This window comes from Pseudonaja textilis, chromosome 1 (genome assembly GCF_049901715.1).
Source record: "Pseudonaja textilis isolate UNSWEBS1 chromosome 1, rPseTex1.2, whole genome shotgun sequence".
NCBI lineage: Eukaryota > Metazoa > Chordata > Lepidosauria > Squamata > Elapidae > Pseudonaja > Pseudonaja textilis.
The window spans coordinates 17,789,099-17,815,959 of record NC_141990.1 but is presented as its reverse complement, the minus strand read 5'-3'; the positions used below and the strand labels follow the sequence as shown (position 1 = coordinate 17,815,959).

Here is a 26,861-nt window from a genome sequence, read left to right as displayed (position 1 = left end):
AAAATGCACTGACAATGCCTCCTCGAATAGTGACGAAATGTTTGCAAGCAAATTGCCAAGCTTGGAATTCAAACCAATAATAGCCTAATTCAGAAGAATTATTTGGAGGAAAGATTATTCTTTAATTGAAGATTGGCTCGGTAGTATGCTAACTTCCCATTTTTAACATTGTTTTCAGTTAAAAGAATCTAACATAAAGCTTAGGTGTGATTGGAGCTTGCTAGATCTTTGTGGACATTTTTGGCCCCACAGGCATTACACTTGAAAGCCAGGGAAAAAGGACTAAGGGATGGGTTCTTGAGTGCGAGAATGAGCAAGCTTGTTCTAATACTGAACATATGTTCCTTGAATGAATTACAGGTTGTTCTTGACTTATAACCACAGTGAAGCCCAAAATTTCTGTTGTTAAATGAGACATTCCTTAAGAGAGTTTTGCCCCATTTTATGACTTCCTTGCCACGGTTGTTAAGGGAATCACTGTAGTTGATAAGTTAGTCACCCAGTTGTTAAGTGAATCTGGTTTCCCCATTGACTTTGCTTTGTCAAAAAGTCAGAAAAGGTGACCATATGACCAGGGATGGGATTCTACTGGTTCTGTCCACTTCTGTAGAACCGGTTGCTCTGAAGAGCAGCAAACAGAGAGCATACACAGAACCAGTTCTATGTTTGCTGCTGTTTTGGCCCACCCACCTGCCTGGGCTCTTACCTGACCTTTATTTCCTGCGTTTTGAACTGCAGCTGCTTTGCGTGGCACAGCTGCAGTTGAAAAAGCAGGAAAAAGGGGATTTTTCAACCGCTACGCACTTGCACGCAGCGCTGCTCAGCTGTATGGGCAGCTCAGCAGGTCATAAATTGCACTCGCGTGACTCACATGCAACGCAGAGTGACAGAACCAGTAGTTATACTGGTTGGATCCCATCCCTGCTTAGGACACAGCAACGGTCATAAGTATGAACCAGTTGCCAAGCCTCTGAATTTTGATCACATGAGTATGAGGATGCTGCAAAAGTTGTAACTGTGAAAAATGGTCGCAAGTCACTTTTTTTAGTGCCGTTTTAACTTTGAACGGTCACTAAATGAACTGTTGTAAATTGAGGAGTACTTTTATGTGATCAGAAGCCAAACAGGCAATTTTTCTTCCCAAAATGGCTCAGTAAATACCTAATAAAAGATAAGGTAGAATAAAGTCATCTCTGCAAGTCATCTCTCTCCGGTTCTCCATCTATCATCTGATGGAGTCGTTCCTTTCATAAGAGATCTGGCACTTTTAATATCTTGAGATTTCCAATTTTAACATGTATTCCTTTATCAGCCATAAAGTACTAGTCTTCCCCTGATGCAAAGTAGACTTTTTGCAAGTCCAGAGTTCTTTCGTCGTCACGAGAACCCTCCCCAAATACACCTCACACAGCAAACCGATATTTATAAACTGAAGAGCTCATTCAAAGGTGTAGGGGCTTCACAGTCTGTTTCTATTGCTCCCCTCTGGGAGGGGATTTCAAAGTATTTCTAGCAGGACTGCCAGATTCTATAACAGCCTTGTTCCCTATGCCATCCATCTGGTAAACTCGCAAGATTCATTTCTTATCGCCATGTACATATATGCATCCAAACTAGACTGTGTTGTTTCTCTGTGTCATATTATATATGTGGTATATGCATAATTTTGTATTTATTTATTTATTTTGTCGTGTTTATGCAGTGTATATTGGAGGTGGTGACTCTTTGAGAGTTGTATGCAATGAAATTTTGTTTTAATGTATGCCGATTAGTGTACATTCAAAGTGAGAATAAAGTTATTTTAAGTTATTCTAAAACTTTAATGATTTAGTTTCTAGTCTGGTTATGATTTATGTATTATATTTTTTAAGATGTTTGTACCAATGCCCTCCAAGTACTATACTGTCCAATATTTTATCATTGTATTTTTCTAGATAGTGTTGATATTCAAAACAACGACCTTGACAGCTACTTATATTTTATTTGGTCTTTCACTATGGTGTTCTGGCTATATTTTTATACTTGTATTGCTAAATGTCAGGCAATGGCCAGATGCCAGACAATTGGTTCTTTGAGGATCCAGAGGCCATGAACACACTAGTAATTAAGAAGATTTTAAGCTTTAATATTAAGTTTAGCAGATGGATTTAATCAGAAACACAAAAGCATAACAAATGATGACAAATGTCCATTCAGCTCTATCAGTGGACTTGTATAATTGTAGAGCCAAAAGTCAACATTGTTGATTATATTATTAATCAATTTTAGAACTATTTGTCTGCAACTTTAGGTTTGTATTATATAAAGTTTCCAGGTTTTGATTTTGTGTGTGTGTGTATGTGAGAGAGAGAGAGAGAGAGAATTTACAGACACATCCAAATAGCTTAGCTGCAAAATATCACTAATTTGCCATTGCCTTTTCAATTTTTTAAAAATAGTTTTTAGGTTATAGCCCTGGTAATCTCTGGAAATCTTCCATTCAAGGCCAGGCAACCTTGCTTAGTTTCAGAGCTAATTCTCCATCAGGGGACAAGCATTTTTGTAAACACTTCCATCCTCAAAAATGCAAGTAATAATTTTGGAAATAAAATTGTAGTATTAAACACCCCCATTTTTCATGAGGAAAGCATTCAGGTAAGCAAATGATAATTATTGGTTGGCATTATAATTATACCTGGGAATTGTAATTGTTACTGTTCCACTTTTCTTTTCATCTAGGAGGATTTTCTCTGGCTGTCTGCCTGGAGTGTTGAAACATGATATAAAGACTTTTAATCACCTTTAATGCAGCCACTTGTTTAAGCCTTTAACCCCTCCCCAGTCCCAAACTCTGTACCTAAATGCCCTAGTGCACTGTGGAAATTCAAAGAGGCACCACAGGATATTTAATATCACTTTGTAGTGCACCTGCATGAAGTATTCAGAAAAATCAACACTGCTTGTTTTTCATGTTGTTCTAAGTACAATAGTCCAAAATGTCCAATACATTTTTAATATTGACCCTCGACTGTCTGGAGAACATACTTTTCTTGTGTAAAGACACCATGTCAATGTTCAGAAGGTGTAGAAAAAGTTTCTTATGTAAAGCCCCCATGTCAACTGTTCAATATGGGTGGAATTGGGTTGCTGCAAAAATGTAAAATGCTGGACCAGTTTAGGATAATTTGTAATCTAGCATTGATTGGGCTGCTCAATCCCTTTTTATGGCCTGCATTTTTACTTTTTTTCTTCCTGATACCAAATACATAGGTAACACATAGGTTTTAAAAAGTGGAGAAAAGAAAAACACAAGTCTCCCCCTGACTGGAGAAGAATAATAGGTCTATCATTTTACCATTCCATGCAATGAGAATAATAAAACCACAGGCATTGGGACTGGAAGGGTACAACCATCAGAGAGAGAAATTATCTTCTTTAATAGCACCACATTTTAGAGCAAAGCTGCCAACAACATCTAAGCACTAAGCAGTTTTTGGCAGCCTGAAAAGTTGGCAGAGATCAAAAACAGATCCCCAGCCTTGTTCTGCTGGATGACAGCATCCAAACACAGTGCTTTATTTCACTTCAGTTCCTTACCCAAGCAGAAAGGAAAGGCCATCTGAGGTGGACCAGTGGATGGACCAGATTATTTTTACAGGGATTAGAAAATGCAGCAAATTTGTGGAATGGAGTGGGGGAAGTTCAAGGGATGATTGGGGGTGCATAGATGCAAAATGCCTTGCAGGAAAATGACTTTTTGATTTTGGGTTTTATGGGTTAGATAGATTTGTTGTTAGAGAAATGGCTAGTTTATATTATCAAGAAAAAGTAAACAGTTGAGGGTAGATATTAATGCCTTATTTTACTGCACCAAAGGAGTCTGAAGTTAATACCTTTCCCCTCTTTTCCCCTGCTTTCCCCCACTATCCACTTCCCTTTTCCCTCATATTTGCTTTTGTATTCTCTTTGTATGTCATATTATAAATTAATTTTAAAAACTATATAACTAGGAAGCTGCAGGAAATTTAATGGAAAGGGGAAGTTTGAGGGATGATCGGGGGTACATAGATGCAAAATGCATTGAAGGAAAATGACTTTTCTGGGTTTTGAATGAGAAATGATCGTGGTTTTTCTTTTCTTTCTTTCTTTTTTCTTTTTTTAAAAATGCATAAATTCTAATTTTGGAAGTAAGAAAAAACGTTATCCCCATATTTCAGATCACCACCAGGGAAGGCTGCGGGGGAGGCTACAAAAAATTCAAAATCTGCTTCCATAATCTATCCCCAAAGCAAGGAATTGAGGAATGAAAAAAATGCCAGATGGAAGGGAGAAACAGTGGGGAGTGGGTTTTACAGGACAATTTCTGAAACAGAGTTTTAGACTGAATCTTTCCCTGGAGCAATTCAGTGAAACAAGAGGCTTAAACAACCCATTTTGATTTTGATTGTGTGTTTATTTCTAGGGTTCTTACGGAGTTGTGAAGCTGGCCTACAATGAAAATGATGATCAATATTATGTAAGTTTTAAAGGCCTCTGCTGATCCACTGCTGCATGCATGAGACTGAGATGGGACAATAATGGGACATTTTATTCGATACCTTTGAATTCCTACACAGTTAGAGGTAACAGCTTGGGAAAGTTGCCTAGGTTATAGTTTTAATCACTTAAAATGTTCCCCATTTCCATTTTGAGCTGGAATAACAATAATAATCTCCCACCCAAAATGGCTTTCCAGATTTGTTGAGTCATTGAACAATATTTTAAAAGTAAGAGAATAATTTCTCAATAGAAAGAATGACAAAATTATGTTCTTATTTTTCTTTCTTACTTATTTTCCATCTTTGTTTTGGTTGGTTTGTTTGTGCCTTAGAATCACGAGTTTTTCTTCCCTCATTCCTGAAGACTGTCTGAAAAAGTTCCTTCTTGGCAAGTGGTTTGCCATTGCTCTTTCCAAGGACTCAGAGAGAGTGGCTGGCTCAAGGTTACCCAGTTCGCTTTCTGTCAAAGATGGGACTAGATCCCAGTTTCCTGGTTTCTAACCTGATATCTTAACCACCAGACAATGCATCAAACTGGCTCTCCTTTGGTATATTTTTATATTGAATAGACACACATACACACACATTTGCATATATATACTGTAGGAAAGGAAAGGAAAGGAAAGGAAAGGAAAGGAAAGGAAAGGAAAGGAAAGGAAAGGAAAGGAAAGGAAATACAATTGAATTTTATTGCTACATACAGTATTACATAATTAGTTAATGGCTGGTGAATTCTTCCAAGCTTTTCCAATTGTCAAGGTACTTTTCAAATTGACACAAATTCCATGTTCTCTTTATTGCCACTTTGCAGTAATCCTATAATTATCACATACATATCATTTGCAAGAGCTTCTCACCCCTTCTGGAACCATTGTGATTTTGACAACTAGGAATAGTTAGATTTCTTGTCTCCCCCTGGTTTTTCTACATCCCTTTTTGCACACTTTCGCAATTAGTGATATACAAGCAAAATCTGCTTGGACTTGTACCAAGAAGCCAAGAAGTAGTTACATTCTTCTAAAATATTGTTTCTCAACTATGGCAACTTTAGGCTGTATAGACTTCAAATCCCAGAACTGTGGGAAATTCCCACGTATTATGTATGCCAAGGTTGAAGAACGCTGTTCTGAAATATCATTAGTGTAAAAGCTTATGAGTGTGGGATGAAGATGGAGTAATCTTTCTTCCATGCATGATAGTGATTCTTGATAGGGGGGCATATGACCATTTTTTTCTTGCTTGAAAAAGAAAAGTCCTGGGCAGGGACTTTCAGGCCAGGATACAAACATCAAAGGCTTCTTGCTAGCTGCTTCCTTAAGCACCTCAGTTCTGATTATTTAAAAAAATTGACTCCCAACTGAAATGACAATATGCCTTTATTTTAGACTAGCTCTATACCCGTGCTTTGCTATGAAACTATGTCATTGGGCTTAGTTTTTGGGGAGGAAAATAAGATGGGGAGAAATTGTGCCTCTGCCTATCAGCATCGATTTGGTATTCATCTGGCTAGCGTCCTGTCAGTGTGTGACAGTGTTGAGGGCTGTTTGGAAACTGAAACAATATTTGCTGTGTGAGCAAGAAGGAGACAGCAAGGAGCCTGGGCGTGGCTTAGCTTAACCGTTCTGTACTAAAGCTGCTTGGTGCTCTGAAACTGAAACTCTTCTCCTCTGCTTGTGTTTTGCATTTGGAACAGATTTTTTTCAGGTGGGGAGGGAGAGTAGAACTCCTTAGCATCAGAGCGTGTTAATAATAGTATATATGAAATACTAAATGGTCATTTTGAAAAATCCTTTCTTACTGAATACCTAGAAACCAAGAGGAACCTACGTGCCAAAGTTCAAGTTTGTAGGCTTTACAGTTCTGGAGATTTTGTGATGATGTGTGAGTGGTATTTTGCTTTTATATATATAGATATCCTGGCAGGGAGCAGAGACTCCTCCTAGATGACCAACTTCTACCACCAACATTTGGTGTTCTTGTCAGAGGCATCAAACAAATTTCTCCTCTTATAGGAACTCCTATAGCTTTTCTAATGTTATTATCTTTCTCTTTTGCCTGCAGGCCATGAAGGTCCTCTCAAAGAAGAAGTTGTTAAAACAATATGGATTTCCACGTAGGTATCTGTGCCTTGTTTATGTATAAAGACACAGCAAACTCTTCCATTTAAGTTAGATTTTAATTTTTTTTACTCCCAATGTTGTATATTTTGCATGGCAATGGTTCACTAAATTTGTTGTGTACATGGATATACAGTATTTATGTATATTCCTCTGAGTTAGTACAATCCTTGGAAACTGGCTAGACTGAAAGTTTTGGAAGTGGTTTTTACCCTTGCTTTTTTCCTAGGGCTGAGAGAGGTTGGCTGGCTCAAAGACACCCAATTGGCTTTGTGGCTAAGACAGAGATGGAACTGACAGTCTCCTGGTTTGTAGCCTGGTGTCTCAACCACTACACCAAGCTATCTCCCAATAAGGAAATAAAATGGATGGAGGGATGGATAGATGGATTGATGGATGGGTGGATGGATGGATGGATATCCACCCAATAAGACCATACCTCATAAATTCTTTGCATTCATTTCTTCTTGAAATGAAACTTTGTCCTGCTACATGCCAAGAATTTATGAGGTGTACATTTTTCAGGTGATTTGCTTTTATTCAACCTACACTTAGTAAATGAGGGTGCTGTGTGAGAGTGAATGAGAGAAACAAAGGGAACTACAGCATTATATCCATGTGCTCATGTGTAAAAAATGAAAAAATACACAGCCTCATCTGCATTCCTTATGTCAAGTTTGTAAATCTGCGTCCTCAGAGGTGCCTATGTATCCCAAATCTTTGGGTCTACCCTACTTCTCCAAAAGCTGCTACCAAACTGTTCTTTGGGGGACAAAAGAGAATCCTAACTCATTCACTATATGACTGAATGATATCACCTTCATTTCTTTGGAAACATACTAATTATTCCTTTTTCCCTTTTCTGGCATGCAACTACCACGTACCACTCATTAAATGTTATGCACTCCTGATATTTTTCCAGCTTAACCTGGCAAGCTATATGGCACTTAAGGCTGAAAAAATTGCCTGCCTGGGCAATGTGGGATTGGATTAATTAAGTTTAATTTTAAAGCACAGCTCAGTAGTTAATAGGCACTGCAGTTTTCCATTTCACATTTACTTGTTAAATTCATACCCTGTGCTTTCACTGAAAAGTGGAACTCCAGCTAGATGATATGAAAAAATGAATAGAAGAGAAAAAAAAACAATAAAAATGTATTACAAAAAGTAGACTTCTTAAAAAGCACGTTGGTAAAACAGATCACATCCAATACAAATGTATTATAGTAAGCTTCAAGCTCATATTTCCATTCTTCTTTTGTATGCCATAGGAAATGACATCTGCTTTTAAATTAACCAAAGCTTACTTGGTATCTAAACTGTTAGGCTAGTTTGAAAGGATGGTCTGATAATATTGGATGACTTGGTACTTTCTTCCTGGAAATGTAATTTATTGAAATGCCGAGGAAAGATTGCTCTTTTCTAGTGGACTATAAAAGCATCACTGTAAGTGCATCTTTTTTCCATGACTACAATGCCAACAACATCTAAGCACTAAGCAGTTTTTGGCAGCCTGACAGTGGCATTGTGTATTACTTTTTTTTAATGTGCTGTAGGTTAGTTGTCACTGAAAATGCCAAAGAAACTTGACAATGCACAATACCTGACAGTATGTGGAGATGTTTGCGTAGAAGGTTGTGTTTTCAGAAGGACACTTAAAATAGGAATGGATAATATATGACCCTCCAAAAATTGTTGGCTACAAGGTCCCAATGGTTTTCATAGAGCAAGCAATCTATCAGAATATAGCTGGAAGGGACCTTGGAGGTCTTCTAGTCTAACACCCTGCTCAAGCAGAAGACCCTATATCATTTCAGATAGGTGGCTGTCAATCTTTCTTAAAAACCTCCAACTTCTGAAGGCAAAGCTGTTCCACTGGTTAATTGTCCTCACTGCGAGGAAGTGTTTCCTTAATTACAGGTTGTTTCTCTCCTTGATTAGTTTCCATCCATTGTTTCTTGTCTTGCTTTCTGGGGCTTTGGAAAATAAGTTCTTTAGCAGCCCCTGAAATACTGGAATACTGCTATCATGTCACCCCTAGTCCTTCTTTTCTCTAGACCAAGGTGTCAAACTCGCGTCATCACGGTGGTGTCACATGATGTATTGGGACTTTTTCCCCTTCGCTACACTGGGCATGGGTGTGGCCAGTGTGTGACACATCCGACCTGTGGGCCGGGAATTTGACAGCTCTGCTCTAGACTGACAATACCCAATTCGTGTAACTATTCTTCACATGTTTTTGTCTCCAAGCCTTTAGTCATCTTAGTTGCTCTTCTTTGCACTTTTTCCAAAGTCTCAACATCTTTTTTGTAATCTGGTGACCAAAACTGAATGCAGCATTCCAGGTGTGGCCTTACTAAGGCTTTATAAAGTGGTACTAGTACTTCATATGATTTTGATTCTATGCCTCAGTTTATACAAGCAAGTATTAGCATACGGTATTAGCTTTTTTGGCTGCTGCCACACATTTCTGGCTCATGTTTAAGTGATCGTCCACTAGGACTCCAAGATCCCTCTCAGAGTTACTATTTTTGAGGCAGGTTTCCATGTTGATATAAATTTGGAATTCAGCAGTATTTGGAAAGTCGCAATATCACTTATATTCTTTATTTCACATCACATTTGTAACCTCATATATCATAATATATGTGGGTATATCCAGAAAGCCCTCTCTGGCATTCTCTCAGCAGCTTTTTAACAACTTTGACATCAACACACAGTGGAAAGCCAACTGGGCTGTTGAACGCCCAGATACAAGCAGTTATGCAGATGAGCCTACACAAAAGGTGCCAGGTTTTGATCTTCTTCACCAGCATTGGTCAACTCTGAACAGGATCTGTACCCAACAAGGTGTCTACCAGGACTCATTGTTTAAATGGGGTCTTGTCTCTATCCCTCAGTGGGACTGTGGTGCTCCTCGACAAAATATCCATCACATTGTGTCCGAATGTCCATCAAGAGCTTACATTGGTCCAATGTCTGTTTTTTTTTTAACATAGACCACCCTGTCCTTGAATGGTTGGATGGACTGGACATTAACATTTGAACCACTATAAGTCCATGTATTTACCATGCGCTAAATAAACAAATAAATATGTGGGCATGTGGGTATATGCATAATTTTGTATTTATTTGTTTGTTTATTTTATCATGTTCATGTAGTGTATTTTGGAGGTGGTGACACTTTGAGAGCATTCATTATAAATTTCATTTAATGTATGCCGATTAGTGTACATTCAAAGTGACAAAGTTATTCCAAGTCTGAAGTTATTCTAGGTCTGGTTTTGCATTAACTTGCTTTTGGGGTATGCACAATTATTGGAATCATAAATTCTACAAAATTAGTTGGACTTGCACAACATGCTAAAGAAATAAAATTAATGAAAATTAAGAGTAACCAGGCGTAGTATCTTGTAGTATGTCTTAAGTGTGTTACACAAACATAGCCAGTGTGTTCATAATTAAATTGTACTTGAGGTAGTTCTGTTGAAATTAAAAGGGTTTCAGCAACTCTTGTCTGTTGTTTCTTGATTTCAGGGGGATTCCTCAAAGAGTGATTAAACCAGAAACTAGTCCACTGGATTTACTAGGTTGTTTTTTTTTAAGTAGAAAGGGTTGAATGAAGTGCAATTGCTATTTTTGGCTTTGCTTCCTGGATTTATTGGTCTCAGAGTGATGTGAACAGACTTGGCTTCTTTTTTCAGAGAAAGAACATGTGTATGAATGATTAAGTAGCTCTGCACTGTATCTTAGTTTGTTGTCGCAAGTTCTGTAATCTCTGATGCAAAATTCTAGATCATCGAAGAAGTAAACTGTATCTGAATTTAGTTGGATATATTTCTTGGTTCTCATAGATATCCCTGAAAGCTAGGGGAAAAAATCAATATCAAAGCAACATGAAAACTAGTTCTCAGCACATGATGTCTTTTAATTTCATTACCAAAGGCCGGCCTCCACCTCGGGGATCGAAAACCACTGCAAGTGGACAGATGAAGCCAATGGCCCCTCTAGATCGGATATATCAAGAAATAGCAATTTTGAAGAAGTTGGACCATATCAACATTGTCAAGCTGATTGAGGTTTGTTTGCTTGTGTTCTGTGCATGAGGTAGGTTGGGATTTTCCAAAACTCCCTTTAATTGAATTTCTTCCTGGATTTTAAAATTCTGGATTTTTTTAGTTTTGGTTTCAAAGTGAGCATGACAGATCAAGACTTCTTCATTTTTTTTGCTGTTGGTTTTTCTTCTGATTTTTATATGAACAGAGTAAACACTTTGCCCATATTTCAGCATCTTGTGACCTCTTCATAGATCCTGTTTAAACATAACAAAACTTGAGTAAAGTCTGGAAAATAGACAAGAATCTTGAACAAAGTTGAATGCTGCTTGCTAGCAGTGGTTGTTTGAAAAAGCAGCCTTTTAAAGGAGTTTTTTTCTTTTCACTTTTTTAAATAGTCACCACTTACAGATGTCTGGCTTGTGTTCTAAAGGCAAAAGTGCAGAAGGTTGTTCCTGGGATTTCAGGGTTATGCTTTTTCTGGCTATTATACTATTTCAGGCCCTTTTATAAATAGTCCTTGCTTACCAACTGTTTCATTCAGCAAACGTTCAAAGTTACAATGGTGCTGAATAAATAATTTTGCAATGAATGCCTGCATTTACAACCTTTGCAACATCAGACAAATGATCACTATTATAGTAGTACATGCTGTTCTGACCTGTTGCTTTTCTTTGTATCCCTGCACTTCACCCCCACCACAGTGGAGAGATCGGAGAAAAAGAGATTTAAACAGAGTAAGCAGACTCACGATGAGGAATACACATTGGAAGAAATCCAGTAGTTCCCACAGCTCTGAGCATGCAATTGCTATATATCTCCCCTTGTGTGCCTGCTTACTCTCTTGTAATCCCTCTCTTGCTTTATGTAGGGGGAGGCAGAAAAAAAATTATAGGCAAGGTGTCCTGGGTCAGACCTGTTTCTTTTCTTCCTCCACAGATCACAGAGACCGGAGAGGAAGGCATTATAAGAGAGTAAGGAGGCACACAGTGGGGAATACACTCTGTTGTTTGTATAGTATGCTTACAGCTGCCAGCCCTGATTGGACTTGGGGCCACCAACACTACTATATCATTTTTTTATGTGCGTTCCCCATTATGTATTTGCTCACTCTCTTGAAATCCCTTACTTTGCAATGAATGTAAATGCAAATATGATTTCCCTTCTTACTAATTATCCAGTACTGGAGTGAACATTCCAAAGGGCAGAGAAATGAGGTGTACGAGTCATATGATTTCCAACTTGGTGACCCCTTTGCTTAATGACAGAGTTACTGGTCCCAACTGTCATTGCCAAACAAGGACTATCTGTTTGCCCAAGTAGTTTTTAAAAAGCTTTGAATGCCACTGCATTCACATCTTTAGGAAAGAAAGAAAGAAAGAAAGAAAGAAAGAAAGAAAGAAAGAAAGAAAGAAAGAAAGAAAGAAAGAAAGAAAGAAAGAATAAAGGCAGCAGGAGAGACTAGAGCGGGGGCATCTGCCCACATTAAGCAAAAACACCCAATAAGTGCCTCCCTCAGTACTCTCACTACTGGTCACCTGACTTTGTTTCCAAAATAATGGATAGTAAAATATAATGGATTTTATGCATTTTGAGGCTGCTGCTGGATGGTTTCAGAATAAGGAGGAAAACACAACTTTAGCATGTGTACAGTTAGTAGTGATTTATTCATAATTCATAAAGGACTTATTCCCATTCATAAGCTTAGAACAAGATGAAGTATCATGAGGACAAGGAGGAAATTGTTGGTATCAAGAAATCATAGTTTTCATCATAGTTAAGTGTCTCTGTTGTTTATCCTGTTGCTTCTTTGACAATGTTCAAAGGGACATGTGTTCTTCAATGGAGAACTCTCCTCTGAAAGAAGAAAGGAAATATAAAACAAATCAGAAATTGCAATACAAACAGTCACTTTTTTAAGGTGTCATCCATGCATACATGTGTATTAGCAATAAAGAATTGGCAAGAGCAAGTTTGCAGAAGTGCTGAGGGAGTTGAAAGCATTTTGTAACTGCATGTATTTAAAGTCCCAGTTCTTGTTGTCTTCTGTTCAGTCCTGTCTGATTCTTGGAAATTGTCTAGACATGCCCCTAAATTTTCTCGGAAAGGTTTTTCAAAAATGGTGTGTCATTGACTCCTTTCTAGGGCTGAGAGAAAACGGCTGGCTCAAGGACACAGTCCGGCTACTGTCTTTCAAGGCAGTTGCTTCTAAGAAAACAGCTGTAATCATTGGGCTGATTTCCCTAAATTTTGATGAAATTAGTTTGCCTTGTAATTCCCACAAATTTATTTTAATTTTTCCCTCTGGAGCAAAAGGGAAAACATCAGATCCATTGTCTGCATAATCGGATCTGTTCATTTCTAGATTCCCCCAAATTAGCATGTTTTCATGTACCCTTTAATAACAGATTGAATCTTTTTCTCAAGCTGTATTCATGGAATTTATTGTATTGTACTTTGAGTTGGTATAAAAATAAAAAGTTTATAGCTTACCTGATTCCTTCCAAATCTGTTGGACTACAGTTCTCTTGTCCCAGTCAGGGTAGTTAAATCACTCTTTCCCTATCTAGTACAACCTAAGTGTGCAGGGATGATAATTTCTAGAATTCCTAGGCAATATAGGTAATTCTGAGAGTAGCAGTGTCAAAACAGTTTAAGGATGGGGAGAATTACGTTAATAACTGCCTGTACTATGAGATAAAAGTGAATGATGGTTGAGAAGTTGAAGTAGATATATTCCTCTTTTCAGGTATTGGATGATCCTGCAGAGGACAATCTATACATGGGTGAGTAATCTAGAAGAATATAAGAAATGGCTATCCTGGAGCAGACTGACACTATTTGGTTCATACAGCACCCAATCTGTTTAGGGCAGGGGTGTCAAACTCAAGGCCTGGGGGCCAGATCCGGCCCGCGGGATGATTAGATCTGGCTCACAGGGCCACCCTGGAAACAACGAAAGACTGGCCTGCAGTGCCTCTGCCAGCAAAAACAGAACTCGGGTGGGCTGCAGACAGCCCTCTTGAGCTCTGTTTTCCTTGGCAAAGGGTTACTTACAGGAGGCCATTGCAGCCGAAAATGGAGCTCAGGAGCCTGTTTTCTCTGGCAGAGGGCTCGGGCCACCACAGGCACTCCTGACACGAGTGGTGTCAAGCTGACCACACCCACTCTGGCCATGCCCACTCTGGCCCTCCGAGGTAAAATACAATCCTGATGCGGCCTTCAATGAAATCGAGTTTGACACCCCTGGTTAAGGGGAAGAGGACATTAATATAGTTCTACTTATGTTTGCTAGCACCTTCCACTGATTTAGGACCATATTCCTATTTATCCTGAAGCAGGGCAATCATTTGCAGTGGGGGATTGGTATCACCATCAAGAATATGGTGATATGTCAAGACCAGTAGATAAATCAGACCAAGAACTTACTGTGCAGAAAGGCTAAGGTTACTTCTGTTGAGATAGGTTATAGCAAAATCTTGCAGATCTGGTTGTGCTCTACCCTCTCTCCTTTTTATACACCAGTGAATTAGGGAGAAACAGGTAGTCCTCGACTTACAACAGTTCATTTAGTGACTATTCACACATTTCACACTTACAGCCATGGTCATCAAAATTTGGATGCTTGGCAACTGACTCATATTTATGATGGTTGCAGTGTCCTGAGATCATGCGATCCCCTTTTACAACGTTCTGACAAGCAAAGTTCAATGGGAGAGCTGGATTCACTTAGCAACTGCTATGATTCACTTAACAACTGTGGCAAGAAAGTTCATAAAATGGGGCAAAACTCACTTAACTTAGCAACATAAATTTTGGTTGTAAGTCAAAGAATACCTGTGTCTGTCTGAGATATTTCTGAATATTATCCTGTTCTGGACTTACATGTTTCCGCCTCTTTATGTGACAAATGTATCTTTTCTTTTATGTGCACTGAGAGCATTTGCACCAAGACAAATTCCTTGTGTGTCCAATCACACTTGGCCAATAAAGTATTCTATTCTATTCTATTCTATTCTATTCTATTCTATTCTATTCTATTCTATTCTATTCTCCCCAGTTAATGGTTCCTTAATATCTCTATCTTCCTTACCTTCTATATCAGGGGTGTCAAACTCAAGGCCCAGGGAGTGCAGATCCGGCCTGGGGGTTACTTAGATCTGGCCCATGGGGCCGCCCTGGAAACAGTGAAGGACCTGCCGACTGTGCTTCTGCCAGAGAAAACGGGCTCCCAAGCTCCGTTTTCAGCTGCCATGGCCTCCTGCATCCCTCTGCCAGAGAATACAGAGCTTGGGAGCTCCCGAGCTCCATTTTCACTGGCAAAGGGTTGCAGGAGGCTGTGGCAGCCGAAAACTGAGCTTGGGAGTCTGTTTGCACTGGCAAAGCACTCAGGCCACCACAGGTACCCCCAACAAGAATTATGTTGAGCTGGCCATGCCCATCCCCATCCCCCCTCTATATGATGCCGCTAACTAGATGGGGTTGATTCTTATATGCCTATTTTGCAGTAAGGGGTTTTTCTTAAATAACATTGTCTTTTTCTTTTCTCTTTTGTAAACAGAATTCAGTTTCTCTTTTCTTGTTTTTATTTTTAAAGAGTTCTCTAATGCACCACAAAGTGGTTCTCTGGTTTAGTGATCAATATTTCCCCTGCAGAATTCTCTAGAGTGGCATCAGAAAATAAGTGCTGTCACTTTTAATGGCTTCAGAAATGTGCTGTGTGGTCACTCAGTATCTTTCTAAAACCACAGATGAGGTCAGTATACTCTATAGTGAGATTGGCCAACTTCAATCCCTGGTCCTCATACAGGACTCTGTCCTAATTTGCGGTCCCCGAGAACTCTGAAACAGAAAAAAAATATATAATTTTTCACTACATAATTTTCAGCTTTTTAAATCAAAATTCGACTGGAAATATTTTATTTATTAAATGAAGTTATATAACTGACCAACTCACATGTAGTGAATGCAGGTGGAGTATGATGTTCAAAATCCAGTTTAAAATTCATGATTCAAACCCCTCCTCCTCACACCCCACCCCAAATGGGGTCCCCAGATCTTCTGGCAGAACCATGTCTTCAAGGCTTTGTGGAAAAGCCACAAGATGGGGGCCAATCTTATCTCTGGAGAAATTATTTCCGAAGGGAGGGAGCTACCCCAGAGAAGGCTCTTTTCCTAGGTCCCACTAGATGATAGTTGAGACCAGCAACGTGTCCTGCCTTCCTGGTGAAGCGTGTAGATGTATTTGGGGAGAAGTAGTCTATCAAATAGACATAAAACAAATTTCCATTGCTAGTCTTTGAGGCTGCCTGCCATTAAGGCAAAATAAAAGAAACTCTAATAAATGTTTTGCATTCACATCACTCAGAGCAGGGGTGTCAAATTCGTGGCCCGCAGGCCAGATGCGTCACGTGCTGGCCTCACTCCCACCTGGTTTAGCGAAGGGGGGGAAAGTCCCAATACATCACATGATGTCACCATGATGATGCAAGTTTGACACCCCTGACTTAGAGGATGTCCTTTCTTTGTCACAGTACAATCACCAGTGGCATTCAAAAGCTAAAATTTGCAAAAAGATGACTCCAGGCAAATAGATTCTCTCTTTTCTCTGGAAACACTGAGAAATCAAAGAAATGGTTGCCCCATTTTGTACAAATAGGTTTACTACAGGACTTTGGAAATGGGTGATCATAAAAGTGAAAACTGAAAGTCTTTTGTTTGGAACTCTTAAAACTTCTTTCATGAAGAATGCTTTTGCTTAACTCTTATTTTGAAGGTCTGTTTGCTATAGTATAAAGTTAGTAATGTAAATGCTAATATCATTGTTGATTTTTCCTACAAGCACATTCTCCCAACCAATTTTAAGTTTAACAGTTTAAGTTTATGGACCTTTTCTATAACATCATCTTAGGGAAATGCTTTGTATTAGACCTTAGATGGAAATTAATTCAGGGAGGATTGCTTTTCTAAAAAGTGCCTTGGTTGGGAGCTGTCTTTTCTTTTCAGCATTCGATTTTCTTTCTTTTCAGCATTCGATCTCCTCCCAAAGGGGTAAGTAATCTATAATAAACAAAGATTGTGTAAAACCTAACAAGTTTGGGTGTTAAAAATGCAGTATTGCAAGCAAACTTTGCCCACAGCCTGAATTTCGATTCTTACAGGGCTCAGGGCTGACTCAGCCTTCTATCCGTCCAAGTTTGATAAAACCCAGATTGTTGAGGGCAATATGCAAAATATAATTAGATTGTAAATTCCCCAGAGAATGCTATAAAGGGCTATGGAGCGGTACATAGGCCTAAATGGTATTGCTATCAGAGTTCATTGCATGACTGTTAATAGGCCTTAAGCTCTGCTCAGCAGCAACATCTGCTGGTTGATCTGTATCAGCACCATTAAAGTTATGGCATCATTAAACAAGACTTTGAAAAAAATAGGCATGGGTGCCATTTTGGCTGTTTTGACTCTTATTCCATGTACACCTCCCAACTCCTTGAGAATCCAGTGAGTCCCTCACTTGAAAAGCTGTCACAAGGAAGACTGTGTGGGTTTACTCTGTCTATTGCATGAGGGTAGGACAGGAATCCATAGATAAAGCTTTCCCGGGAGGTCCAACTCAAAATAAGGAGTGATTTCCCAACTGTAAGAGATATTAAACAATGGAACAGCCACTGCTTCTTGGAGTTCAGTGCTTACCCAATATTTTTTGGAGTCATGGACTCCGTCCGTGGAGGGTTTCGAGCAAACAGTTAGACAGCCATTTGTCTGAGATGGTTGAGGGTTGCTCAGGGGTGGGATTCAAATTTTTTAACAACAGGTTCTGTAGGCGTGGCCATGTGACTGGGTGGGCATGGCTTTTTTTTTGCAGCAAATCCCCCCACCCATTTTGGGGCTTTCTGGGCCTCAGGGAAGCCTCCCCGGGGGCGTTTTTGTTCCCAGGAAGGCAAAAAATGGGGTAGAGGGGAGCGAGGGGGGAGATTTGCCCCCCCCCCCTCCATTTTTTGCCTTCCTGGCCTCAGGGAAGCCTCCTGGGTGAAGCAGTAAGACAGCAACAGGAATCCCGGCACAGCTGATCATAGGAACAGCAAATCGTTGGGGAGGGGGAGAAATACCTTAAGGAGTGACTGGGCAGGGAAGAACGCAGTCAGTGACGTCGGGTATGCACGCAATGTTGCGCATGCGCAATAAGGACTAACTGGGCAGAGAGGGGAAGAGAGGGGCCAGCCAGGGGCACGATTTGCCGGTTCTCCAAACTGCGCAGAATCATAACAACCAGTTCTATAGAACCGGTCAGAACTGGTAGAATCCCACTCCTGGGATTGCTGCCTTGGGCAGAGGGACAGGGAGAGATTAAAAGTCCACCCTAACCCCATGTTTCTATGAATCCCTCTTCTCCATTTTGGGGGACTGTTAACTGGAAGGAGGTGGCCTGTGTGCTATGCTTTGATTGGTTCCTCCACCTAATCATCCCATAAGCTACATTCTACAATTTGGCATTCATAAAAGCAATAGACAACACTCAACATCAAAAATAAAAATGAACTCCCAGTGAAACATCGCAAAATGAATTGTTGAACAAGTCTCACAAGGCTTACCTCATCAGAATAATTAAAAATACAGAAGAAAATGGCTGTTACAGTCTGGTAAAGTATTTGTCTTGCTCTTTGCACCCAATTTTTTTTAGGCCTGTCATGGAGGTGCCGTGTGACAATCCTTTTTCTGAAGAACAAGCTTGGCTTTATTTCAGAGACATTGTTTTGGGCATTGAGTACTGTGAGTATAAAGCAACAGCGTTGTTATTGTCATTGATGAATTTCCCCCCCTTTGATGTGCCTCTTTCCTTTCCACTGAAACGATCCTCCAGCAAAGGAACCATAATTCATGCATACATTTTAGCATATTTTCAAAAACATTTGCAGAGGAGGCTCAGATCTAGTCAATTTCTCAAGTTTGGGGAGTGAAAGTACTTTTTGCTGTGACAAACCTACCAGTCTACATAACCCTTGTTAAATTGTATAATATCATTTTCTGAGCAGAAGTTGGTTCATAATAACTTAAGCCAAGGTTCAGCAGCCTTCATTGTTGGAGTGGGCACTATAATATCATGTAACTTTGTAAAATGACACTAATGCTGAATGAAATGATTAGACTGTACTTTAAGTTGAATTTATCAATCATTCTAGGGTTTTATTTATTTTTCTAAGCAATCATGAAGAAATATATCAGGAAAAAGAATGAAGAATTCCCACCAGAGAAAGAGCCCAATTGATCTGATTTGACTTGGCTTGATTTGACTTGACTTATATAGCTGTCCACCTCACATATGTGGCTCTCGGCAACTGACAACAAAGCTAGTTAAAAGACATACAATATAAAAAAAAAAACCCAAAGTAGTTGAGCATCCAAAAAATATTAATTGTAGTGTTTAGCTGCTTTTAATTGATTTTAATGTTGAATTTTGTGATTGCTAGTTTGTGCTTTAATTGAGTACACCTCCCAGAATCACATGGAAGTGAGATGAGCTGACTTATAAATTGAAATGGAATGAATGAATGAACTACCATTAACAAAGCCAATAGATGGGCTCTGTCCTACATCCAGGGCCCCAGGCTCAATCTTTGCAAATTGGTTGATCATAATCAAATCAGTATCGAAGCTGAATATTCCTTTCAATGAAAGTGACTTCCAGTCCCTATCTATTTATTCTCCCATTATATAGTATGTTTAGGCTTCTCCGTTGCAAACATTTCTACATATGGCTGCTATTGTCCAATTTTTGCTCTAAGCCCTGACATAGAATATGTTAGAGTCAGAAACCTTACATTCTTTAAAAATGAAAACAAGCAGCAAAAGCTCTGTGAGGTTGAAATGGTTCCAGCTGATGTGACAAGAATGGGAAATCAATGTTTTACCATCCCTGACTTCTTTCCTTCCATGAAGTGTTACACCTATTGATTATATCTTGGAAACACTGCACGGTTAATGTGGGTGCTGTTGCCGCAAACTTCCCTAGGGAACCATTTGTATCCTGACTGGAACAAACAAGCTTAGAAAGAGAGGAAACACAATACCTGGGGCTTAAACCGCAAGTAACCAAGTGCTATTATTGATCCCCAACTGTGTTTCCTGGAATCACAGACCAATTCTATTGCAGTTTTCTAGAATTTCTCTCTCAAAGCACTGAATCCAATACTAATGGAAAAGATCTTGTTTACACTAGTTTAGTTCGAAGATTTAATTAAGCAGCTTCTGAACCTGTTTATTTCACACTGGGACATTCATACTATAATTATTTGTTATTTCCGTAGTACTACAAATATTTATATTTCACCTGACATAGTAGGTGTCCAGACATAGTACAGAATAAAAAAATACAGCAATACAAACCACACTGAATTCAATACACATATATAACAAAATGTTTTTTTTAATTTGGCTGTTTATGTTACATTTTATTTTGTGTCCTAAATATAGTTTTAAAAACAAGACACCTCCAGGAATGAAGCCAAGCCATACCATTGTGTTTAAAGGGTGCTGAACAAAACATTTTCTGTGTATGCCTAAATTGCAGTGAAATCAGAAAAAGCATATTTTATGAAGAGGATGGTCCAAAATGGAATGCCACAAGAAAAGGAGGCCACTGTCAGCCTGGTGCCTTTTTTCAAAAGACCCAGTACACACATTTTCTGTAGAAATGTGTCAAGGTAACACTAGATTTGATGTCCAGCACTGACCACAGGCTCCCCCATTACATAGCTAACAAGCCCCCATCTTCTTTGGAATTCTACTTTTAGATTCATATACCTGAGAGAGAAGGGGTACAATGCCTCAGCGGTTAAAGATGCTAAGCTTGTCAGCTTGGGTTCAAGACCTGGGTGTTGTGCAATGGGGTGAACTCCCATTACTTGCCCCAGCTCTGCTCACCTAGCTGTTCAAAAGCTTGCAAATGTGAGTAAATACTGTAAATAAGTACCATTTTGGTGGGAAAGTAATATTGTTCTGTGTGCTTTTGCCATGTTGTTCACATGACCACTGAAGCATCTTTTGGACAATGCTAAGAAATGGAGATGTCATATCCCTGGTGGAGACTGACTCGGAGGGAGAGGAGGAGCAGCAGACAGGGAGTGGAAATGTGGCTCTGGGGGTTGTGGAAGAGGCTGGGGAAGGGCAGAGGCCGGTTGGGCAGTCAGAGGAGGACCCAGGCCCATCCCATCTCCATCCTAGGGCACACAGGGAGGAGAGGATAAGGGAGAGACGTGGTCTACTGGGGAGGAGAGGGCCTTGATCTTCTTTATGGACTGCAGCTGTGACAACTGAATAGGAGGACAGACATGTGTACTGGCGAGTGCTGGAAACAAAAGTGTGGAAATATCTCTAGTTTATTGTTCCTCTCTGAGTTTGGCATCCTTCCCAGTGTGTGTTCTGATATCAGTGGATGTCTTCCAGCCTTTATCTTGCCTGGTTTGTGTTGTTTTTTACTCTTTATAATTTGAACGGCATTTCCTCCTTGTAACTGCTTGTATGGGAGCTTTTGGTCTCCAGTCAAGGATATTTGGAGCTTGGAAGCAAAGTGAAAGAATAAAAGGGGCTTCACCTGTTTTTTGTGACTGTGTTTATTTTGTATCCCACCCTGGGTCATCACAGGAGAGGAGCACTGCCCCTAGAATCAGACACAGGAACTGGACTGAGGAAACCTTGACCTTGACCTGTCTGGGGGAGATTGTTTCAGAACCAAAAGACAACCATCGAAAAGAGATGCTTCCCAGGCCCCATAAGGTTGCTTATTCTCAGTTTAAAGAAAGAACATATGCTTTCCATTGCAAAAGGTTTCAGGTTCAATCTCCAAAATTGGGCTGATAATTTTTTTTTCCTTGCTGGGCCTATGTCAGGAAGTCTACCACTCTCATCATCCCTTCCCAGCACTGAATTCGGCCATGCTTATTCGTGATGAAGCAGGTTGCAGTCCAGCACAACTTGAGGGCCACCAGACCAGGGTAAGCCTAGTGGGCAGCACTGAACTAGATAGGAGCAATAGTCTGATTATTCAGCACAGTATAGCATTCTCAGTTCACGGTCCCTTCTCTTTATATTTCTATGGATCTAACACAAATTGGCCTTGGTGTCTTTCTGAGAAAAAGAATCTCTCTCAGATACTATCCCCCAACTCACCTCAGTTACTTTCTTCTGCAGATTTCTTTTGATAGGTGCTAAATAATTTCTTTGCTCCATGACATGAAGCTGATAGTAAAGTGAAGCAGCAGTCCTTTGAGGTTGCATTTTGTCCTTGAACTGCAGGAGATTTCTCCATTAATCCAATTTAATGCAGTTTAGCAGCAGCTTTGGCAGACAGTGCAATGTGCTAATATAATTGAAACACATTCTCCTCCACTGGTAACACGTTTTTCTCTTCCCCCTTCCCCAAATGGTAGGGAGTTTGCTATGAGGCAAAAGCATGTTGACACAAAAAGCCATGTTGTAGAGTGTCATATCCATCTGCCTGTAGAGTGTCATATCCATCTGCCTCTTTGTCTGTCTGTCTGTCTGTCTGTGTGTCTATCATGTCAATGATCCAGGGATGTAGATTTCCAAGGCTCACAAACCTGATATACTGTAGTTAGAAGCTGATTCTCCACAGTGGGCAGGACCATTTGGAAAGAAGGTTTCATAAGTTGCATTATATGAAATGAATGTTATTTGGGAGGTGAGGTGAGCTGCATAAACCATGGTGATTGTGGCTGATCTTATGAGGTCACCTGTTTACATTTTTGCACCCTAGGGTAGCCTATACTTGTTTTGAGCACATGCAAGTATCTCCTGGAAGCCACTGAGCCTAGGTGTTTTTTCTTCCTTGATGTCAACCCTCTAAACATTGAAAAGTGAAAAGGAGTGGGACATGGCAACAGTGGGACATTCCATGGTTTCTTTGAGAATTGTGAGTCCAGAGAGTGAATACCTTGCCTTCTGACCTTCAGTGATCTAGTCCTGACAGCAATGATTGCATTACTGGCAGTATTTTGATGAGAAGACTTTGAGATCACTGAGGAAGCATTCAAAATGCATCTGGCCAACCCAGTGTGAAGTTTATTCTGAATCAATATTTCATCTCCTTCACACTATGTTCTTAGAACAACTCTGCGTTAAGAGGACAGAATTTTAAGCAAAGTCTCATCCCTGGACTCTTACAAGAAACTTAAATAATTGGAGGACTATATTTCATGTGGATATTTTATATAAGTTTATTTTGTGTAACAATATTTACCCTTAAGTAATTTTTCTATAGCAATTAAATTGTTTTATGTTTACCTGTGTTTGATTCTTTTTTAAAAAAAAATCTTTGGTATTTGTGTCCTCCCTGGAGTGAGCATAGATTGATTTCTTTCTGTTGATTTTCAATGAAAAAAAATGGGTTAGAAAAGAAAGGTGATCAGGGAAGACAATTGCTATTCTTTATTTCTGTCTTACTTTTAAAAATCCCTCAGGGCCTTGGTTATGGCACAGACTCCAATGTAAACTTTTTCTGCAATAAATAATAGAATCGCTCTTCTCTGGGGAATTGAGAGGTTCAAAGATATACAAGTTTGAAGATATTTATTATTTCTATTTCAACATCTGTATGGATGGGAGATGGGGAATGGAGATTTTGTGTTATAGCTATTCTCAAATAATTGAAAATCTCATCCATCTTCTACAGATCACCCAGTGCCCTTTCAGTAGATATTCATTTATCTTCTATTTTGCCCGTTTTAGTCTTTGCTCAAACAGAAAGAAACACAGTAGTTGTTAGGCTTCACATCAAGCACAGCAATACATCTTGACATTGGAGATGGGTAGTTTTAAGTACTCCAGCTGACTGGCTCTCACACCAGAGTGTGAAGATGTCTTCCCTCAGGGAACACACAGCTAGTTAGTCAGATATTCACTGTGATGAAGTTTTCATTCCCAAGAAAAGAAAGAGTGAGATTGGGGGATCCTAGGGATCATCTTCCAAGCCCACATACTTGGTTCCTATTGCCAGGGTTCTGGCAGTTACTCCAATTAAATCATGAGCCTCAAGCCACACTCCCAAAACTAAAGAGGAATTATTTGAAGGTAACATTCTACATCCGGCACGAACCTGGGCATAGCCAACTCTGAGATACGTAATTCACTGTCACCCTTGATCCTGCTTTTCCCCTCACCCCTCTGGGTGTATCATCCAACAAAAAACGTCCGTAGCCAAGAGTCATCAATCATGTTCTCCAATTAGATTTTTTCGTGGCAGAAGCCTCAGCCATCTAATCAGTCTTTGAAGAAAATATGAATGGAATGTACTTTCGATTTCACACTGTTGCCTGCTCTTTGAAACTCCCCCCCTTCTTTCTGTTGTCAACTATAAAACGTGTATACAAAATGTTTTATGAGTTGGCACCTATTTTTGTTGATTATGGATTTTATCTGCTAGGGAAGCAGCCTCATTTCTGACCCCATGAGTCTCACAAGGTAAGCCAGATGTTGGTGTGGGCAGTTTTCTGGGTGAAGAATGGAGGTAGGAGTAGGATCATAGATAAGCAGAATTCTGGGTTCCACAGCAAAACATCTGCCTGATTATTTTGTGAGTTAGGAACCTAAGAGCTTTAAAAGTGAAAAGGAGAAATACTCACATCCATCTTGCCTGGTATTATATGAATCTATGAGAAATTTGTACGTGTTCTGCATTCTTGTGGTTGGTTCTAATTTCCATAGGGTGTTGAACTCTTTCGAGGTGACACTAATGGTGAATACCATTTTTGATCCTGTAATTTTTTTTAGTTTCAAACATAGACTTTGATTTTAAATACCTAAAAAGGAATGTGCAGACATCCATCCCATCCTCAAAAAGTCATAATCACTGCAGTCCAGCTACTGCAGCAATATTTCTGGTTACTAGAGATGCAGATCACATACAGATTTGGAAGTTTTTGCTGCAAGGAGGAAGAATTTCAGATCCTTTTGCATCCATGGTGCCAAAAGCCACAGAGTAAAGGTCTTCTCAAGCAAATGCTGTCTTAGTTTCCACCCTGTACAAAATGAAACTTGCCAAAAAAAAAAAGAAGAGATAATTAGCAATTCATGAACCTTAAAAGTCATTTGAAGAGAAATAGATTAATCAAATGGCCTACCTCTCTCAATCCTCTTTCACTGGTTGAATTTGGGGCATTCTCACGTGAAAGCTTGTTATATCAAATTTGGTGGTGATTAGACATATATGAAATTGCACAGATGTACGGTGCAGAAACCCTTTGAGATAAAAAGGGTTTTGTTTTGTGATAAAATTTCTTTAAGTTTTTGCAAGGTAATATTGTCTTGCCTTTTCTTCATTCTTTGTTGAATTCCAGAAATGTATTGAACCATTATGCAAACAGGGTGGATCTATAATCTAAGCAAACCTCCTATTCTTTAAACTTGCATCAGAATTTCAGTCAATATGCAATGTTGGTATAATTCAGTAGGCTGAATAGCAAGGATTCAATAAGTAAAACATTTCATTGCAGTGAACAACAGTAATTTAATTGCTCATAGTTGTCGTAAGAGTGATTGAAAATAGAATAAAACAAATCAACCTCCTCTGTGCTCAACGAAATGGCCTTAGTATTTGAAATAGAATTGCAGAAAATGAAATAGAGGAGGCAAAATAAAACCTTCCTTTTATGAACTCTATTAGATGCAATGGATAAAATTTCAATCTGAATTTTTGCCACCCTCTCCCTCATAATAGGCAAATATGCTGAATCTGAATCTGGAAAAGACTATTAAAATTTAATTTGATTTTTGGTGGGTGGAAACTAATGGGTGCAAACTAATCAAGGAGAGAAGCAACTTAGAACTAAGGAGAAATTTACTGACAGAAAAATTAATCAGTGGAACAACTTGCCTCCAGAAGTTGTGGATGCTCCAACACTGCAGGTTTTTTAAAAGATGTTGGATAACCATTTGTCTGGAGTGGTGTAGGGTTTCCTGCCTAGGCGGGGGGTTGGACTAGAAGACCTCCAAGGTCCCTTCCAACTCTGTTACCCCTATTCTATTTTACAACAAATGTGACAATGCTTATACATTTTTTTTCAATATCGTAACTTTGAAATGTTGCTAAATGAATAGTGGAAAGTGAAGGACTAACCTGGGCAGCATCACGCCCACATGCTTTTATCTTTCTTGGTGACTTCAATCTACCTCCTATTAACTGGACCCTTAACGAATGTACAACTGAACCCACAGATGCAACCTTCTACAATGCAGTAACAAATCTGGGACTAGAACAACAAGTAACCAACAACACTAGATTTAATAACTGCCTCAATCTCATCTTCTGCAATAGTTTGAATTCAATTTATGGAATACAAATTAAAGAACCCTTTTCCAACAGTGACCACAACATGATTGACTTTTGTCTCAACATACGTCCACACAAAAATCATCACAACGACGTAATCCCCAATTATAACTGCAATAGACGCAATCTATATAGACTTCCGTAAAGCCTTTGATTCAGTGGTACACGACAAACTACTCCTAAAACTAAAATCTTACAGTATCTCTGGACACCTGTATAACTGGATAGAAGCATTCCTGTCAAACAGACAACAAATGGTCAAAATTGGGAGCGTCCTATCAAATTCTGTACCTGTCAACAGTGATGTCCCCCAAGGCAGTGTTTCAGGACCAATTCTCTTCATACTCTACATAAATGACCTCTGTGATCACATTACGAGCAACTAAGTTCTCTTCGCTGATGATGTAAAGCTGTTCAATACCACAGACAATACTGCTACCCTTCAAAAAGACCTTGACTATGTATCAGAATGACCAAACAAATGGCAACTTCAAATCTCAACAAATGGATGCTCTGTCCTACATATTGGCAAAAAAAAATCAGAAAATAAAATACAGTCTGAATAGTCAAGACCTTGTTGATGATCCAAACTCTGTCAAGGATCTTGGAGTACTCATCTCTAATGATCTAAGTGCTAGAGCCCACTATAACTACATAGCCAAAAAGGTGTTAAGAGTTGTTAACCTAATCTTACGGAGCTTTTTCTCTGGTAATATTACACTAATAACTAGAGCATACAAAACATTTGCTCAACCAATACTCGAATACTGCTCATCAGTCTGGAACCCACATTATGTATCTGATATTAACACAGTTGAGAAAGTCCAGA

The 26,861-nt window shown here is 39.3% G+C and overlaps 1 protein-coding gene across 2 annotated transcripts in view; it reads left to right on the top strand.

Moving 5' to 3' along the window:
• Window positions 1-26,861, top strand: part of CAMKK1 (calcium/calmodulin dependent protein kinase kinase 1) — a 127,425-nt gene that overhangs the window by 64,241 nt on the left and 36,323 nt on the right. For both annotated transcript variants that reach the window (XM_026708422.2, XM_087926972.1), the window contains exons 4-9: window positions 4,442-4,495; window positions 6,579-6,630; window positions 10,580-10,713; window positions 13,439-13,475; window positions 16,719-16,740; window positions 18,371-18,459. In XM_026708422.2, the coding sequence (XP_026564207.2) occupies window positions 4,442-4,495; window positions 6,579-6,630; window positions 10,580-10,713; window positions 13,439-13,475; window positions 16,719-16,740; window positions 18,371-18,459 (388 nt within the window). The remainder of the gene's footprint in view (window positions 1-4,441; window positions 4,496-6,578; window positions 6,631-10,579; window positions 10,714-13,438; window positions 13,476-16,718; window positions 16,741-18,370; window positions 18,460-26,861) is intronic.